The following is an 18,722-nucleotide window of genomic DNA, read 5'->3' as shown; positions in this document are numbered from 1 at the left end:
CCTCCTTAGAGACAGAGACCATGCATCTGCCCCTTATCTGGAAAGAATGTCTGCTTCGTGTTTGTTAAGTCTGGGTGGCAAGAAGGTAGATATTCACTTTTATTATTCTCAATGCTTTTTCTTATGTTTGAAATGTCAACTTTAAAAAAAGATGATCCACAGTAAACATGAGTTGAGTAGATGAACTGGGGCTGGCTGCAGTGCCTCCGCCCCAATGTGTGTTTGAGAATCTCACATATCCAGCTGAATTCACCCTTCAGAAACTTTCCTCCCACTTGGGGCTGGAACCCAACACCACCTGGCCAGTTATCCAGAGCAGTTAGTTCAAACCCTCAGGGGAGCACCTGCAACTTGCCTAGTATGGCAGCACCACAAAGATGAGGTTTTATTCACACTATGTAGCATTTCTTCTCCGCGTCCTTTCTCACTTGAGAAGTTCCTTGCAGTTCACACTAGCACACTAATCTCAGTGCCAATAAAATAGCCCAGATGGTTAAATATTAGAGGCAATTCTGTTGTTAATTGCTGAAGCTGAGTAATGGGTACACAGGAAATCACTATACTATTCTCTCTACTCCTGTGTGTGAATTTTCCATAATAAGTTTTTAAAAATTCATTCGTTTCAATGAGAACACTTGGACACAGGAAGGGGAACATCACACACCGGGGCCTGTCGTGGGGAGGGGGGAGGGGGGAGGGGGAGGGATAGCATTAGGAGATATACCTAATGTAAATGACGAGTTAATGGGTGCAGCACACCAACATGACACATGTATACATATGTAACAAACCTACACGTTGTACACATGTACCCTAGAACTTAAAGTATAATAAAAAAGAAAAAAAATTCATTCGTTTATTCATGCAACTAACCTGCATCCTGGATAAAGAGAGAAATAAGAATCACCTCCCCATGAATTCGTAATTTTATTAAATTCTAAATTGCTTGCTACCTTATCCCACGCCAGGAATTAAACATCTATTGGCATTTGTAACATAAAGGTTATGCTGACCTACCAAAGATGAACAGCAAATAAGGGGCTCCAGCACTGCCTCTCCTGGTCTGTGGGGAGCAGGGAGCCTTTCCAACCCTGCCTATTGCACCTACACTTGAAGGCTCCCATGCACAGGGGCATCATCGAAAGGCAGCAAGGAGCTGCAGGAAGCCAACAGCATCCCTCCAACTTAAAGGCAACTTTCCCTCAAGAAACAGGATTCAGGTACCCTCCATTCTACCATTACGACTTTTCCGTAAAGCCTCCACCTGACCCTGAGCCACCCCCACCTCCACTGCGCAATACAGCGCTGGGACTTCAGTCTCCATGACCAGAGACGGGCCACTTCCCTGGTGCACAGGAATGCACGGGTCAGGAGAGAAGTGTATGGGGCCCGGGAGGGTGGAGACTCAGCTCCATCTCTCATGAGGAGCCTCCCTTCTCCAGTCAGGGCTGACAGCTGGTGCTCACCACCAGAAGGAATGACCCAGCAGAGAGGAAGCAACTAGGACAGTGGTTAGCCGTGTGTGCTCTGGCCAGGCAGCCCTGAAATCAAAGCCCAGCTGCCCTACTAAAAGCTGTGAGTTGGGAGAAAATATTTAATCTCTCCAAGCCTCAGTTCCTTCTGTAAAGTGGGACTAAAAAGTCACAGTACCTTTTCCTCATAGGGCGACTATGATGATTCCTTGGTATAATGCACGTAATGGACTTAGCACAGTGCTGGACATGCGGTCATAAGTACTGGCTGTTAATACCAAGTTCACCACAGCCAACAGGCTGCCTCTGTCCTGCAGGCTCATTTCTCCATTCCCTCAACTGCAAACGCAGGAGCCAGCCTCAGGAACATCAGAGTGTAAGGGCCTGCATGTGGATCACTACCTCCAGCTTGGCAGGGTACAGCTGCCTGCATGTGTGAAATTCATCTGAAATTGACCACCCACACACTAGCCAGAACCCCAGCAGATTCATCTGCCTTCAGAATACAGAGGCCCGCCCCATGTGCATCTATCTGCAGGTGTTCTGGAGCCCACCTGCAAGGATGACTTCAGAAGATGGCTTACGTATACCCAGAATAAAGAATCCTTACTAAATCTAACCCCACAAGGAATGAACTCATGGCAGAGTGTCCTTGGACAAATCAGATCACCACTATGGACCTCGTCCCTTTATCTGAGGGAGAAGAGGGGTAGGTGACAGTGCAGGTTCCTTCTGGCTTGGGCATTCTATTGATTTCTCAAACTGCTGCACAGGAGAGAAGGGCCAGAGCTAGGCTCTGGAAATAAACAAGTGAAAGACAAGGCCACCTATTGACACCAGTCCCTTGGGCAGATTCCAGGCTGAAAGCCTTGCTCCCTGGCTCCAGCCAGTGTTTCAGACCCACTGAGCCCAGAGGCAAGCAGCCTCCTCACACCAGGCCTGTGGGTCAGCCAAGCCTACACAAAGGACCAATTATGATCAGTCCACCTTGCAGGTCTCCCGAGCCACCTCCAGCATCCCCACCCCCAGACACACCTGGAGCACCCAGGCTAGAAGGCAGAGCTAAGGTACCCTTCACCAACACCAAACAAGGGAGAGTGCCTCCCTGACTCTCACCTCCCCCAGGCACCTAGCCTCCCAATCAGGGCCACACCCTAAGCAGGTATTTCCAGAGACAGAATTCAGAGCCCAGAACACAAAGAGCACTAGCTTCTGGGTCTGTCTATAAAGGAAGCACATTCACCTGGCCCCACTTGCACCCTCCCTAGAGGGTGAGAACAAATTCCTCAAAGCTGAGGACACAGAGGGCTCCTAAAGAAGCTGTGTTCACAGCATAGCCAACTTCAGGGCCAGGCTACGAAGGCCAGGAGTCAACTGCAAGGTCACCTTTAGAAGTGCCTGACTCGGATAAGTATGGTGGCTCATGCCTGTAATCTCAGTACTTTGGGAAGTGGAGGCAGGAGATTGTTTTTTGTTTTTGGTTTTTTTTTTTTTTTTTGGTTTTTTTTTTGAGACGGAGTCTTGCTCTGTCGCCCAAGCTGGAGTGCAGTGGCGCGATCCTGGCTCACTGCAAGCTCCGCCTCCTGGGTTCACGCCATTCTCCTGCCCCAGCCTCCCGAGTAGCTGGGACTACAGGCGCCCGCCACTGCGCCCGGCTCATTTTTTGTATTTTTTTTAGTAGATACGGGGTTTCACCGTGGTCTCGATCTCCTGACCTTGTGATCCGCCCGCCTCGGCCTCCCAAAGTGCTGGGATTACAGGCGTGAGCCACCGCGCCCGGCCAGGAGATTGTTTAAGCCCAGAAGTTCGAGACCAGCCTGGGTCACACAGCAAGACCCTGTCCCTACAAAAAAATAAAATTATCCGGGCATGATGACACACTCCTGTGGGCCCAGCTACTTGGGAGACTGAGGTGGGAGACTCACTTGAGCCCAGGAGGTAGAGGCTGCAGTGAGCTAAGATCATGCCACTGCACTCCAGCCTGGGTGACAGAGCGAGACCTTTCTCAAAAAATAAAAACATAACTAATTTTGTTTTTAAAAAAAGAAGTGCTTGACTCTGCTGAGTGTCCCCCAAGAGGGCAGAAACACAGAATGTTGGCATCACCCCAGACCCTAGAGATCATCTGCATGTGATAATCCAAGTACAGCCTTAAGAACAGAGCCTCACCACCATCCTACCATCCAATTTCTCGGTTTATAGGTGGTTTCGGGTGTGACTTATCCAGCATCACAAAGTGGCCACAGGCAGCACTAGGACAAGACCTCAGGTCTCCTGAGGTCCTGGTAACACATGACCACTCTTTCTGTTCCTGGGGGACAAGATAGGTTTCTGCCAAGCAGCTCTCTGGCCTAATAAATCAAAGAAGACAGTCTTTTCACACCTATCCCCACTCCCAAATGCTACTCCCAAAGTTTCAACAGAAAGGGAGCAGGAGGCAGGTGAAAGTTTTGCTAAATCCCACATCCTGGGAAGCTGGAGGCCCCACAGTTATCTAGATCCACACCCCTTGGGATACTGTGGCTAAAGGCAGTGGACTGCTGACGTCCAACACTCCAGAGAGAACCCTCAGTGGAGGGACTGGAAGGAGAAGGAAAACCAAGACCCATGTTTTACTTCCTTTAAGGTCCACAAACCCACACAAAAGGACCAGAAATTCCCTGTGATTTTCTGAGGCAGGTCCCAGCCAAATGCAATAACCCCACCCTCCAGAGAGGAAGGGGCAGGGTACAGAGGGACATGTCAGTATGGCCAGCCCCTTGGAATCTGATGGGCAGCTAGCCAAAGATAAAAATGCAGCTGGGCTGGCTGGTAGGGAGCTGGGAGGTCTGTACCAGCTCCAACCAGCCTGTCATTGGAGGCACCAGCTCAGAGAGGGGTGCTGAGCAGCATGGCAGGGGCTGAGGTCATCCTAGGCTGTGACCCCATCCCAATGACAAGGCCAGCTTCCCTGGCCCCTGGCCTCCTTCTCATTCCAGGACACACCTCTGAGTCCCGAGGAGCCAACTGGGCCTCCACCCTGGCCCCAGGAATCAACCTTATCTCTGGGGTGGTCCTTGGTGACTCGGACCACCAGCTCCCAGACCCTCAGCATCTGTCAGTTGTCTCCTGAGGGACTACAGCTGCCACACTCCTGTCCAAAGGCCCTCACCACCACCGTTCATCAACACTGGATACTCGATGAATACCTAGTAAGTGCAAGCTTGATTCTTGCTTACCTGCTCTTTGAGGGGCTAGGATGAGCTGATCAGGGAGCTCCTGAGAGTCAGTTACTAGGGGGACCCCAGGAGACTCCATAAATCCACCTTTGATCATCGAAGGAGCCTCAGATCCGTCACAGATCAGTGACATCCCCAGAGAATCCTCTAAATGTCTTTAGAGAGGAGTTTCACAACAGTGCCCCAAGAAAGTGTGATGAAGGCAGGCAGGCTGCCATACATCTGTCCTTTCTGACTCTCCTAGCTCAGGCACTAACTGGGCAAGGCAATGGCTGAGTGGCCGAGAGCCAGAAGATAAGAAGACAAGAGCAGGGAAATCAGGCAAGGACAAGGGCCACTCAACCGGGACCCCACTTACTGTCCTTGGAGCCTAGGAACGGGCCTGGCAGAGTGGGGCTCATCGTGGCTCCCCACATCTGGCCTCTTCCAAAACTCTACATGCAGCCCAAGCCTCGTATCCAGAGCACAGTCTCTTGTCTTGCAGAGCACAACCAGCTTCCAAATGGTGCAAGAGGCTGCTGTGAGCCATAAAATATAAATTCATTTAGAAGCATTCCCAAATTCACTATAGCTTTTTGTCATGACATATTTGCTTTATCAAGAAGTAATAAAAGCACAACTATTACCCTGGGAGGTGAAAAAAATGGCAACGTGGCATAGGTCCCTAAGAACTTGAATCTCAAGCCCCGGAAAAGAGGGCAGCAGGCAAGGGACCAGGGACCCATAGGTACGGACACCAGATGCCACACACATGCGTAGGTGGGAAGAGAGTAAGATGCTGAGACTGACATCTCCTGCCCTCCCTCATCAAACATCAGCAAGTCTTTGAACTCTGGCAGGGTGCAGGGCGGCAGGTGTAACATACAAACGCCACCGCAGAGGCAGGAAGCTGGGTTCAGTCCCACCTGCCACCTACAAGGAGCTGTGTAACTTGGGCAAGTGCTTTGGAACTCAGCAGTCTCAGCCACAAAACAGGGATGGCAGAGCTCCCACCAGGTCTACCTTTACAGTTCCCCGGCAAAGGAGAGGTGGGAGCGAAAGGAGCAGTGAACAAAGTGATGCATTGGGTATGACCCCATCTACACAAAGTTTTAAAACAGGCACAAAGATACAGACAGCTACACAGGCAAGAAGTGTATAGGAAATGCATAGGAACAAAACACCAAGCTTGGAACAGCGGTTAACTCCGGTAAGGGAAAGGAGAACGCTGGGGCCGCAACTCTACGAGGTACTCTTTCCTGAAAATGAAAATCTGAAGCCAACATGGTCTTTGTGAACTGGCTTCAAGATCAGAAAATCTAGAAATACTTGCTGTAACCACCTGAACCTTTCAGGTCTTTCCAAATACCCTCAAATGTCCTTTACCTCCCACTAAGCCATCCATATGGGTATTGTGAGGATTACATTAATATCTGAAAGCACTTAGAAATGTGCCTGGCCCAAAGCACAGTCCCAGGGCTGGCTGATGCTGGGGACGGGTCAAGGGGATACACGGATGCTCAGCTCCATATCCCCAGAACAGTCCCTGGGCTAGCAAGATGTGCCTATGCTAAGCTTGCTTCCAAACCAGTGGCTTCTGGGGAAAAGGCGTCAGGTAAAGGTCCCCCAGCTAGGCACCTTTGGGTGCTACTGTGGCGTCTTTGCCCGTGCCAAGGAGCCTCAATGAGGGGTGGCACATGGGCCCACTATATAACTGAGACCCCAATGTGGTATTCCTTTAAAAACAACTACATACAATGAACCTCTAAATATAAGAAAAGAAAGAGAGGAAAAAGAGAAAAAGAAAGCTACAAAGCAAAGCTTCATTTGGAGCTAAAGCTGGGAAAATATGCAGATTTCTAGTAAGAGGCCCAGGGTTTCATGCATGCAAAGACACCTCCATGCAGCTCCAGCCACCAGTATCCGAAATGAAGGACAGGAAACCAGGGGTCTGGCCCCATTTCCCTGCCTCCAGGAAAACACAATTCATAAGCCACCTCCTGCATCTCCCAGTTCCCAGGGCCGAGTCTGGAAAAGCACTTTGGGTTCCTGGAAAGAAAGGCCCTTACAAAATATCGGGAACTGACTGGAAAGCGCCATTATCTATTATCTGGAGGATGTCTGCGGTGTTTAAAAAGGAGCCACTCCTCTGCCAAGGTCAAGGACGTGGCCAAAAACAACAGAGGGGCTTCTTGGAGCCAGAAAGACACATGCAGCCAAACGCTGACAGACACCCCATGCTCACAGACCCGACAGACACAAGTGTCAAGACAGAGGGCTTCGGTGGAGGCTGCCCTCCTTTTCCTGGACCAAGCCCTCATATTGGGGCTGTCGAGACTTGACTCAGAAGAATTAAAAGCTCCTCTTCTCTATCCCCAAACCACAGGCTGTTACGCATTGGACATCTCCACATCAGACATAAGGAGAAAAGATAGAGTCTGATTTTAACAACCCCCTCCCGCCCACATGCAAGGTTTGGTGCCTCTTCCAGCCTGGAAAGCCAAGTTCCATTAGGGGACTGGCCTAAAGGAGCCCACCCACCTTGAAGTTGCCTCCCCTCCTGTCATTTCACCTACAGATGATTTGAAAATAGAGCTCAGATGCTGTCTCACTCCCATCAATTATAATCAGCTTTGCAGATGGCTTTTAAAAAATAAATCTTCAGGCCCATAAAAATGCTCCCCTACAAGCCCTGGCCTGGCCTCAAATCACAGGCCTTGTGACCACGCTCCCAACCAGCTCCACCATCACCCACCACCAAGACACAGGAAAAACAAGGTAACGGGGAGGAGCCTCCCTTCCCCCAGCCAGCTGCTCTTCCACCTCGAGGTGAACATTTGGGGCCTCTGATTTAGGCCTGGAAAGTTCAAAGCTGGGGGTCAGGAAATGGCACTGCCCCCACTTGGTGCTGTTCTCTGACCTGGCACAAAAACTCCCCAGCCCTGCAGTGCCAAAAGCCAACCTAAGTCCCCCACTCCCTCATCAATTTTCTAAATCATCTCAAGGCTTAAACAAGAACCCGAAACGTTACGGGTTTCATGTGCACAGACTTTTAAAATCAAAATAAACCTGAGCCTCAGCTGCCTGGTTCAAAGCCTGTTTGGTTCCCGTGGTGACCACAAAGGAAGAGACTCTCTAAAGGGAAGGACAGACAGAACAGGTGAAACTGAAGGAACCAAAACAAGAGAGAAGGGGAGGGTGGTGCTGAATCTTAAAGCAGGGGAAGCTAGCTCCCAAAAGCTGGGGTCAGCACCAGAAGCGGCCACCAGGAACGCGGGATTGGGGAGGCCTCCAAGTTCAGGGGACTTTTGTCTATTCCTGACAGTTACTGCTTCAACTGAAAAACACAGAGAAATACAATTTGCATCCTTCACTACCTTCAAAACCAAGAAAAGTACCTTCACTGAGGCCTATGTCCATCCCCTTAAACCTCACAGACCCGCCTGTCAAAGACCTGGATTGAAAACCAACTCTACTTCCAGGCTACAGAAAGCCAGGTAAAGTCGCTTAACCTTTCTGAGCCTTACTTTCCCTGCATGTAAAATGGGGATAAGACCTCACAAGTTTGCTCACCATGATTACTGGAGAGAAAGCCACACATGGAAGCATAAATGTCAAAAATGTGCCACAATGAGTTGTCCTCTTATTTCAATTCTATATAAGCCTTGCCTCCCAATTCAAACATAAACTCCTAATAGCAAAGAGTGTGTCTGTACTTCTGGTTAAGAGCCGAGTTCTGAGGTCAATCTGCCTAATCTTGGGCAAGTTACTTAACCTCTCTGGGCTTCCATTTCCCTGTCTGTACCAAGAAAACTAACAGTCCCTTCCCCAAAGAGTTGTTTGACAGGTGGAGGTAATCCAAACCATTCAGCCTTTAATCAGTGTGAACTATTAGGCTTTGTGCTTATTTGGAAAACAAAGACACTGTTAATAAATACTGGCTGGCTGGTTGGTTGGTTGATAGAAAACAGGTAACACACCTTTCCAGCCTTCCCTCATCTTCTCTTCCCTCCCCAGGGGGTGGTCAGTGTTTACATTTACCTCCGAGAACCTTGGGCTTATGAAATGCTTTGAACCAAAATGAATGGTTCCCCTTTAAGGGTGAAGGGTACCAGCACCTTCATTTCCAGGCCTCTCTAACTGTGTGGCCGTGAGCATGTTGTTCTCTATCTCGAAGCTCAGGATCTTCATCTATGAAGTGTCATCATCCCACATATCTTACAAGGCTGTTGTCAGCGTTAAATGCAGCCACTGACATACGCATCTGACATATACTCCATGTGCAAGAAGGGTTTCCCTAGGTCCCCCAGCCCTGACCTGTGGGTGACAGGCCTAGGGAAGACTCCACTCCCTCTTAATGGAGAACAGATCCCCACCCCTGCTGTAGCCAAGGACCAAGGAGGCAGTTTCCAGGGGAACAGCATCCTCTGCAATGTACGCCCGATTTCCATCCTCGGCTGCCTTTTATTCTCCTCCCACCTCTGTAGTGGGCCAGGTCACCTTTCCCCACGATTGCTAGGCAACCTCCAAGATTGGTGCAGCTGCCTCCTTTGGGGGGCAGCCTGACCCTGCCCTCCCCTTCCCCTGCCTACAACCCTAAGGAAAGCTGCCTCACGTGGACTCCACCCTGCCAGCCCTGGGGAGAGCACACGGAGAGAAGCAATCCCAGGCCAACAGGGTTTACAGACAGAGATTGGGAAGGAATTTTCCCCTTGGACTGAGACTTGGAAAATGAAGGCCACCCTCTCCCCATCCCACCCAGTCTTCTGTTTGCCTGTGCGTATCTATGATCTATTCTGGTCAGTTTCCAAGGAAAGAGCCACATCCTTCATCCCGCTTTCTACAAAAGCTCCCGCTCTTGTCTTCCTCTTCCAGGCTCCTCTCACTCATCATGAACCTGGACCCCGGCTCTAAACACTGGGCATGACAGAGAAGGGGACACACAAACGAGGGAAGAGGGACAAGGATGGCAGAAGCCATCAGAAATCCTGTGAATGCTTGTTTACCTCTGGGAGGTGGGATGACAAGCAATTGTATTTTCTTCTTTATATTAGCTAAAAATTTCTTAGGTTTTTAAAAATTCCATGGCATAAAAGTCACCATTTTAAAACGTACAATCCAGTGGTTTCAGGTATATTTGTGAGGCTGTTAAACCACCACTACTATCCAATTCCAGAACATTTCCATCACCAGGGTTTTGTTTGTATATGTGCGTCTTGGGCTAAGTGTTCTACCCACGCAAGCATTTGTTGTATAAGCAGCAGAGCAAAGTTGAGAAGAAGTGCAAATGCTGGAGCCCGACTGCCTGGCTTCAGATCCCAGCTCCACCACTTGCTGGCTGTGTGGGCCTGAAGGAGTTCTGCAGCTTCTCCGAGCCAGCTCTCTCATCTGCAAAATGGGATAACAGGAGGATCCATCTCACAGGGTTAGATGCGCTCATGCATGTAGAGTCCTTAGAACAGTTGCTGATAATTACCATGTGCTCAAAAAGGGGAGCCACTAGAATTATTACGAGAAAAGGAATTTTGTTAACTTCATGGCAGAATGGTGCATGCAGAAGGGGCCAGCTGGGGTCATGAATGTTGCCACACACAGCTTTGGGGCCTGCCCATCACTAGACCAGACTCACCATGCCCAGATAACCAGACTCACCCGCCAGATAACCCTCTGGGACGACATGAAAGGAGGGAAAGCAAGAAAGGCAGGGAAGGGAGAGCCTGAGCAACCCTCTCCATGCGTTTCCCCCCATCTGCTGAGAAGGATGGATTCCTGGGAGCCTGGACTTGATGCCCAGCCTGGGGATAGGTGGGAAACAGGTATGGTTTGGCTGTGTTCCCACCCAAACCTCATCTTCAATTGTAGCTCCCATAATCCCCACCTGTCATGGGAGGGACCCGGTGGGAGGTAATTGAATCACGGGGGTGGTTACCCACATGCTGTTCTCATGATAGTGAGTTCTCACAAGATACAATGGTTTTATAAGGGGCTTTTCCCCACCTTCGCTCTGCACTTCTCCATCCTGCTGCCATGCGAAGAAGGACATGTTTGCTTCCCCTTCCGCCATGATTTTAAATTTCCTGAGGCCTCCACAGCCATGCTGAACTGTGAGTCAATGAAACCTCTTTGCTTTATAAATTACCCAGTCTTGGGTATGTCTTTATTAGAAGCGTGAGAATGGATGAATACAGAAACCTTGGTCATGCATGAAGAAGGAAGAAGGAGGGGTTCCAGGGTGGCTCTGAGCCCTGGTTTACTATGTCTCCTGTCCCCACCACTCCTAAGGCTCCTTGCCTCAGTCAGAGCCAGGTTTGGCCAAACAGTACTTAGGAGGCCACTTGCACTGGCACCTCGGGAGATGGAGCCAGAACCCTGGGCTAAACTGAATCATGAGTGCAGTGGGGGCTGACCCATCTGCCAGAACTAAGGAAGCAGGCTCAGCGGGTTTCCTCTGCCCCGGCCTCTCTGCCGTGACCTCTCCGGGGAGGTGCAGACTAGAACTGCCCAAACCAACTCAGTTGGTGGGTTCCAGGACCCCACCAGTGTCCATGGTGAGTAACTCAGGTCAACCCACAGGCCCCTCTTGCAGAGACATGGCCTACCAACACCTCTCTGTGTACTCTAAAGAGGGCGTAAAAGCAGGGCCGGTGGAGAAGGTGCGCTTTGGCTCCATACCAAGTCCAGGAAAACCATAGGTGGGTTACACATGGAGGCAGCTCAGGTGGGATTAACTGGCTGGGATGATCCCAACAATATCTGTACAGAGGTGTGGCCTTGAGAATCTGGTCTGTGACCTGTCCAGATGGCCTGGCCACCTCTCGCAGAAAGGTGAGAGGTCAGCTCTGGGAGGGGCAAAACAAATGGAAAAGAACAATGAAGCGGCCGGGCGCAGTGGCTCAAGCCTGTAATCCCAGCACTTTGGGAGGCCGAGACGGGCGGATCACTAGGTCAGGAGATCGAGACCATCCTGGCGAACACGGTGAAACCCCGTCTCTACTAAAAAATACAAAAAACTAGCCGGGCGAGGCGGTGGGCGCCTGTAGTCTCAGCTACTCGGGAGGCTGAGGCAGGAGAATGGCGTAAACCCGGGGGGCGGAGCTTGCAGTGAGCTGAGATCCGGCCACTGCACTCCAGCCCGGGCGACAGAGCCAGACTCTGTCTAAAAAAAAAAAAAAAAAAAAAAAGAAAAAGAACAATGAAGCTAGGCATAGTGGCTCACGCCTATAATCCCAGCACTTTGGGAGGCTGAGGCAGGAGGATCACTTGAGGCCAAGAGTTCAAGATCAGCCTGGGCAACATGGCGAAACCCCCATCTCTATAAAACACAAATTTAAAACTATAATAGAAGAATGATAAGGGAGAGTAATAGGAGGGGGTGTTCCCCAGCAGGATAGTCACTGTTGCTCTCTGCCCTTTCAGGCATCTCCCCTCTCCCCACCTCTGTTCTACATCACACACACATGCACACAAACGCACGCACACATACATGCAGCTGAAATGCCAGAGAAAAGTAAGGCTCCCAGCAGAACCGCCTTCCTTTGAGATGCAGCTCCTATTCCACAAGCTTCTGCCAATGGCCATTATTGGCAGAGCCTATTGCAATTCCGCATCTTTCTGGTTCCCTGTCTACCTAAACCATCATTTCCACACTCCACACAGCAAGCAGAGCATCTGATACCTAACAGGGGTTTAATGAACATCTACTGATTGCCTCCATGAGGAGGAACCATCCATATTCTCACCCTATTAAGGGCTGGGCTCTTTCCCAGAGACCCGCCGTAGCACATCTGTGACTAGGCCACATCTCAGGCTCCGGCTGTCCCACCCTGGTTCCAGGCCCCCAGGTCTTGTGTGACAAGTCTTTGAGCCAGACTGATGGTTTATGGCCCCAGCCAGGTGCCCAGCCCCAGGCCTTCCTCAAGCAGATGAAAAGGGGTGTCCAAGTCCAACACAGCCTGCAGAGCCTGCAGCACCTCCCCAGGAAGTCAGACTGAAGGAAGGGAGGTTCCTCCTCTTCCTCTTGAGAAGGTGGTAGCCATGCATCTGACAGGAGCTGCTAGCCTCATTCTCCTCCAAACCAAACTCCAGTGTCCGGCGACTTCAGCAGCCCCTCAGAGTACCACCATTTCTCAAAACTGGAAAATCTGGTTCTCAGGGCTCACCGGGCCTCCTCACACCTGCCTGTCTTACCGCAGCCTGGGTGGCAGCCAGAAGCAGCCCCCACCTGCCTGGTCTGAGGCCAGCTGGCCTCTGCAGCCCTATTCCCCAGTCCACCTCTCCTCAGGCTTTGTCAATCACTTCGCCAACCAATGGGGCAAGGTTTGGAGAAGGAGACACATCAGATGCTCAGATAAAGCAGGGCTGGGTTCACTGCTGGGAGGGATGGGTGGGGCCCAAAGAATGCCTCAGCCCAGGCCAGGGGCGATGGCTCATGCCTGTAATCCCAGCACTTTGGGAGTCCAAGGCTGGCAGATCATGAGGTCAGGAGATCAAGACCAGCCTGGCCAACATGGAGAAACCCCATCTCTACTAAAAATACAAAAATTAGCCAGGTGTGGTAGTGCCTGCCTGTAATCCCAGCTACTAGGGAGGCTGAGGTCGGGGAATTGCTTGAACCTGGGAGATGGAGGTAGCAATAAGCCGAGATCACGCCACTGCACTCCAGCCTGGGTGACAAAGCAAGACTCCATCTTAAAAAAAGGAATGCCTCAGCCTGAAGACATCCAGAGTTAAATCACTTACAGGGAATTCCTACTGTGTGGCCATTTTCCCTATATAAGCTGACATGGTGGGGTTGTTTGTTTGTTTTTTAAGTACTTTAACATCTACCCTTCATCCCCATACCTAGGGAGTACGGTAGGCAAGGAAGGCTACCTTATTCCACAGGTGAAGAGATTGAGCCATCACAGAGGTTAAGGTCAGACGTCAAGGACAACGCAACTCCCGTACACCCCTAAACAACCTTGGCTCCTGCAAAGATGGGTTTATATACTATGGCTTATCTCAAAGCCTATTGGGTAAAGACCATAGAAATTCTGGTTCCTCCAAATAACATTTACTGAGCACTCACTATATGCTAGGTGCTATGCTAAATCCCTACATACATTGCTTCATTTAAACCTTCACACAACTCTATCAGGCAAGAACTATTATTATCCCCATTTCCCCATTGATATCATCAGGCACACAGCAGGTAAACTGACTTGCCAAGATCTCAACAGTCAACAAAGGGACCAAGATTTGGACTCACGGTGCACCCAGCACACATTTATCTGCAGAGTCTGGGACAGCCCCAGGATAGGTGGTTATCTGAACAGAAAGCATTTCATTGCCTTCCCCGCCCCCAAGCCTGAAGTTGGGAGCCACGCATCATGCCATTTATTCCATTTTTCAGAGACAGTTCTAGATCAGGCCACCTACAGCAGGCCTGCCCCTGTGCTCAGCACTAGGAATTCAGCAGAGAACAGGACAGGCTGGGTCCCTGCCTCCACGGACACTGCATGGGGTGAAGCTGGAAGGAGTGCAGAACAGGGAGGGGCCTAAGAATGGGGAGGACAGCCAATCCTCTCCTCTTTCTGGTTTTATTTCTACAAGGCATCACCCTGGTTTTGGATGTCCCATCTCTCCCCAGGTAAACTCTTTTACAGCAGATCCTCCCCTCTCTGTAGTCCTCCACCTTGACTGGTGGCCTTGGCTAGCTCCTGCAATGGCCTAGCTGTCCAGAAGGAAGTGCAAACAACATGTCCCCTCTTCCTGTGACCTACCCTCACCAGTCTGCTGAATGGAGATGTGGGCCTTATTCACAACCACCTCTTTTCACCTGCCAACACTGCCTCTCTGTTTCAACATCCATTAGCTCAACAAGTATTGATTAAGTTCCTACATGTAAAAGGCCGCAGGCTGGCACCTGTAGAAACACACATTAAACCAGAATCTTCAGGACTTGAGAAGGAAGAGAGAAAATAAAATTTAACAGCAGAAGCTACCATTTTACATATCTGTTCTCATCAAGCCAGCAAGGTGGGTATTAGCTCTTTTTTATAAGTAGGGAATTGGAGACCCGGAGAGGAACTTGCCCAAGGTCACAAGCCTGAAAATAATAGAGCCAGGATCCTACTCCAAGTTGATGCTCTCTCCAACTTGACCTACACTAGGTACACACATACACCTAAGAACATGAGCAAAATTACATAAGGGAGAAAACTGGGGGCCGCAGTCACCCTGAAAATAACAGCAGCTCCTAGGAAAAGCAACTTCAGAGCCCAGCCTCAAAGACCAGGAAGATTATGAAAGCTGGAAAAGGAGAGGAGTGCCTCTAATCCACGTGCTCTATCTGGAAGATAACTGCACTTTGTGTCTGGAGGCATGGCGACCAGCCCATGAACTCCGCACCGAAGCATTCTTTGAAAGAGGGACAAGCCTCGGCCAAGCCAGTGCAGCTCCTTGAGTCATGCCTCCTGCCTGCACAGACTTCTCCCTGCATCCACATCAGGCCATACTTTCACCAAGGAAGCATTTCTCAATGCGTCATTTAACCTGATTCCCCGGAAGAGTCCTGAGGGCTCCGTGGGCAGAAGTGCATCCCATTTACAGAGGAGGAAACCTAATGAAAGTGCCACGAGAACGGGAGCTTGGTCTGTCTTGCTCAGTGCCCCATCCCTAATACCTGGAACTGTGTCTGGCCCAGAATGAGTGCTCACAAAGTATTTGCTGAATGATCTAATAATAAAAGCTCAATGAAATGGAAAGACTTGCCCAAAGTCTCACAAATAGCCATGGCTGCACCAAAGCTAAAAAGAGGGTCTTCTGCCTTCTACCAGGTGACCTTTGTATCCCTTTACACTGTGTCCTCCTCTTCCCTTCCTCACACTCACTCACTGCCTCCTCTGGAACCATCAGCCTCTGTCCACTTGTGGACTCTGGTCCCACACAAACCCCACCTCCCAGTCAGTAGAAAGAGTGTCAAAATCAACATGTTTACCTTAAGTCTTATCCCTCACCTGTAATACTACCTCCTTAATATCAACCTGCTGAGAACTAGGCAGGCCAGAAATTCTGCACACTGAGGCCCACGAAAGATAATCTAGAGAATTAACAGGAAACAAAAAAATGTGGATCTGAATCTTCAGAGTCAGGCCCAGAGCTCCTTCTGTGTGGCCCCTCCATCAACCCCGCCCAAAGCACGTGTCCGCTCTCCTGGTTCCAAGATGCTCTGGCTCTGGCTGCCAGGCCCAGCTTTCCTGCCCCCCTTGCCAAGGAGGGACAAGTGAGGGGAAGGTGCCTGTCCCAAACATGGCTGCACCCCAGTCCCACCAAACACCAGTCTGGACTTGGAGCTAGTGACTTCCCCTCTCTGGCCCTGGTTTCCTCATCCTTGTGCGTGCCTGGCACATATCAGCAAATGCCAGCTCTTGGCACTGCTGAGTTTGCCTCCAAGATAACCCAATTTCCCAGACCACCTCTTCCTAGCTGGCTGCCCAAAGGCCTGGGGCACACCCACTGCCACCCAGGTCAGAGCCCTGGGAATCTATATTCTTCTCCCCAACTGCGTTTAATATATTCATTCATTCAGAAATATTAAATACTATGTTCAGGCCAGTGCTCAGTGTCTGTCCCCCAGGAACTTGGTCTCACAGTCCTTTTCCTGGGCAGTTCCTGGGGCCTAGTTCCTGGGCAGCTCTGTTACTCCTGCCTCTCCCATGCACGAAGCAGGTGCTCCCTAAGCAGGGATTTCTCTTTGCTTCTAAACCCCAAGGAAGACCCCAGTCCACCATCCTAACCTCACTTCTAATTTAAAATCCATTCGCAAGAAGGCTTCACCCTGAAATTATTAAAGAGCCTTCTGCCTGGTGCGCCATAGGGATCTCCAAATTACCCACTCACTTTTCAGTTCCACCCACAGCACCCACGGTCCCAGGAAATTAGGCAAGTGAGTGGGGGACTGTCTGCAGCTCCCCCAGTCCTCAGCTCTTACTAGGAAGATGACAGGAAAAGGGGGAGTTTAAGCAACTGGCACATTACAAAGAAATCAGTTCGAAGTCAGGGGACCTTCCCGTGTCCGATGTAGATGACCGATGTCGCTGTATAGGGCCCAGCCCTGCATATAGGCGTTGGGCACTGTGGCCTAGGTCGTCCTGCTTTGAGGAAGCCCATTGTGTGTGTTTTAGATTACCTCTGCCTGTCTGATGAAGTGAGTAAAAGGGCTCGGTTTCAGGGCCTAGGATTCCTGAGTGAGCTAATACAGGATGCCTTTGGCTGAAAAAAAAAACTTCAGTCGGCTCTATAAACTACCCCCCTTTTAAGTTTAAAAAAGGGAATGAATGTTACCATTTTTGGACATGAGCGTTCTCCCTCAAGCCCAGCCCTAACCGCACTATCCAAAGGGACGCGCCATCCTGTCCCCCCCACCCCAAACCCCATTCCCAGATCAGCCGGGGGGGTGGGGTGGGGAGGGAGGGTATGAAACGGGGAGGGACCGGATGGAAGCGGGCAGCCGGGAGCGGGGGGAGGGAAAGGGGTATTCAGGGTACGTGGCCGCCTGGGGGCACGGGCTCACCGCGCAGGCAGGAAGCAGCGGCAGGGTTGAGGCGCCCTCCCCCCACCACTACGAGTGGTTTCTGACCTCTTCCTGCCACTGGCCACTGTGCCCGAGTCCCATCGCCAGCTCCGAGCCCAGCTCCGAGCCCAGCTCCCATGGCGGGGCGCGCACCCGGCACACCGCGCCTGCCTGGGAAGCAGCTCTGTGGCTAAGTAGGGATCCCCAGTGACTGGCCCCAAATATCCCCTAAGACAGACCCTCGTTCTGGAGCCCCTCAACTCGAACGGAGCTGCCCACCTTTCCCCGGGGTCGGAGGGGCAGGACGTAGACGCAAGCCCATGTGGGTCTTACAGCTACCAACCCACTGAGTTAAGCAATAAAACGGTCTGCCGTCCTGACCCCGCCTCCACCAGGCCCGCGGGGGAGCCAGCGTACGCCCCCCAGTTTTCTCAGCCCCAGCCGCACTCCAGCTGGTCCTTCTCTAGGCAGATCCGGAGGCGGCCGCCGATCTCTCCGGTGGTCTCCCCTCGGCCTGGGGGGCCGCAGGGTCCCGGGCGGCCCGCCGCTCAGGTTGAACCCAGGGCGGCCCAGGAAGTGGCGCTGCCACCGCACGCCATATGGAGAGGTGGCCGGGGGCGGAAAAAAGGGAAAATCGATCCGGGGCAAGCAGCCCCGAGCCGGGGTCTCAGCCCCAGCCTGAGGAGCACCGCCCCCGCGCACAGCCCACGCGGGGATGGTTGCAGCAGCCGCAGGGTGGCCTGGACCACGGACCCCCAAGGAGACCTGCCCGCCGGCGGCGCCACCTCCCCGAGATACGGCCCAGCGTTCGCGGGCTCCGGGGCAGGGGAGCTCCCGCTTCCGCCAGGCGCCTGTAACCCAACACCCCACCTCGCAGCGGCCGTGCCGCCCCCGCCCCCTCCCGTGCGCGCCCGGAACCGGTTCAGAGCCCGGATCCTAGAGCCCGGTGGGCAGAGCTGGTCGGGGCTGGGGGCTGCGGTGGGCGGGGGCAGCTGCTAACCTTTCTCTGCTGCTTCTCCCAGGCCGGGTCCAGGAGCAGGTCCCGGTCCCAGTCCTCTTCTGGCTGCATGTAATCGTTGGTTTGCTGAGAATCATAATGGTCCATGATGGTGCGCGCGTGCTAGGGGCTGGATTTCTTCCTCCACCTTCTCTCTGAGCAACGGCGGCTGCCCTGGCGTGGGGAGGGAGTAGGTCTGGGCTGGGCTGGCGGGGCCGGGCTCGCTCCCCTGCGCCCGGTTCCGCCGCGGCGCTGCTGGCGAAGGCTGCTACTGGCGGCGACAGCGGCGGCTGGGCTCGCGGACTGCCTGCCTCCGGGCGGGCGCTTGGACCTAATCTCCACGCACACTGAGCTAGGCGGACACACTTGCGCTGCGGGAGCCGAGGCGGGCGGGGGCGGGGGGAAGGGGCAGAGCCCTCCCGAGGCTCTCCATTGGCCAGGCCGAGTTGCCCAAACTTCCCCCCATCGCCTCTCATTGGGAATTCCTGGCATCCGTCAGCCAG

The 18,722-nt window shown here is 52.0% G+C and overlaps 2 protein-coding genes across 4 annotated transcripts in view; both read right to left on the bottom strand.

Annotated features, from left to right (window-relative positions):
* ACTN1 (actinin alpha 1) overlaps window positions 1–18,706 on the bottom strand; it is a 108,160-nt gene extending 89,454 nt beyond the window's left edge. For 2 of the 3 annotated variants that reach the window (XM_050797010.1, XM_050797012.1), the window contains exon 1: window positions 18,223–18,595. In XM_050797010.1, the coding sequence (XP_050652967.1) occupies window positions 18,223–18,327 (105 nt within the window). In that variant the 5' untranslated portion in view covers window positions 18,328–18,595. Of the gene's footprint in view, window positions 1–18,222 lie in introns of all 3 variants that reach the window. The other variant, XM_050797009.1, reaches the window with a different exon arrangement.
* The window catches only part of ZFP36L1 (ZFP36 ring finger protein like 1), a 242,883-nt gene that overhangs the window by 180,114 nt on the left and 44,047 nt on the right, over window positions 1–18,722 (bottom strand). The window lies entirely within an intron of this gene.

This window comes from Macaca thibetana, chromosome 7 (assembly GCF_024542745.1).
Source record: "Macaca thibetana thibetana isolate TM-01 chromosome 7, ASM2454274v1, whole genome shotgun sequence".
NCBI classification, from domain to species: domain Eukaryota; kingdom Metazoa; phylum Chordata; class Mammalia; order Primates; family Cercopithecidae; genus Macaca; species Macaca thibetana.
Note: the sequence above shows the minus strand (reverse complement) of the source record. Positions and strands in the feature narration are given on the sequence as shown.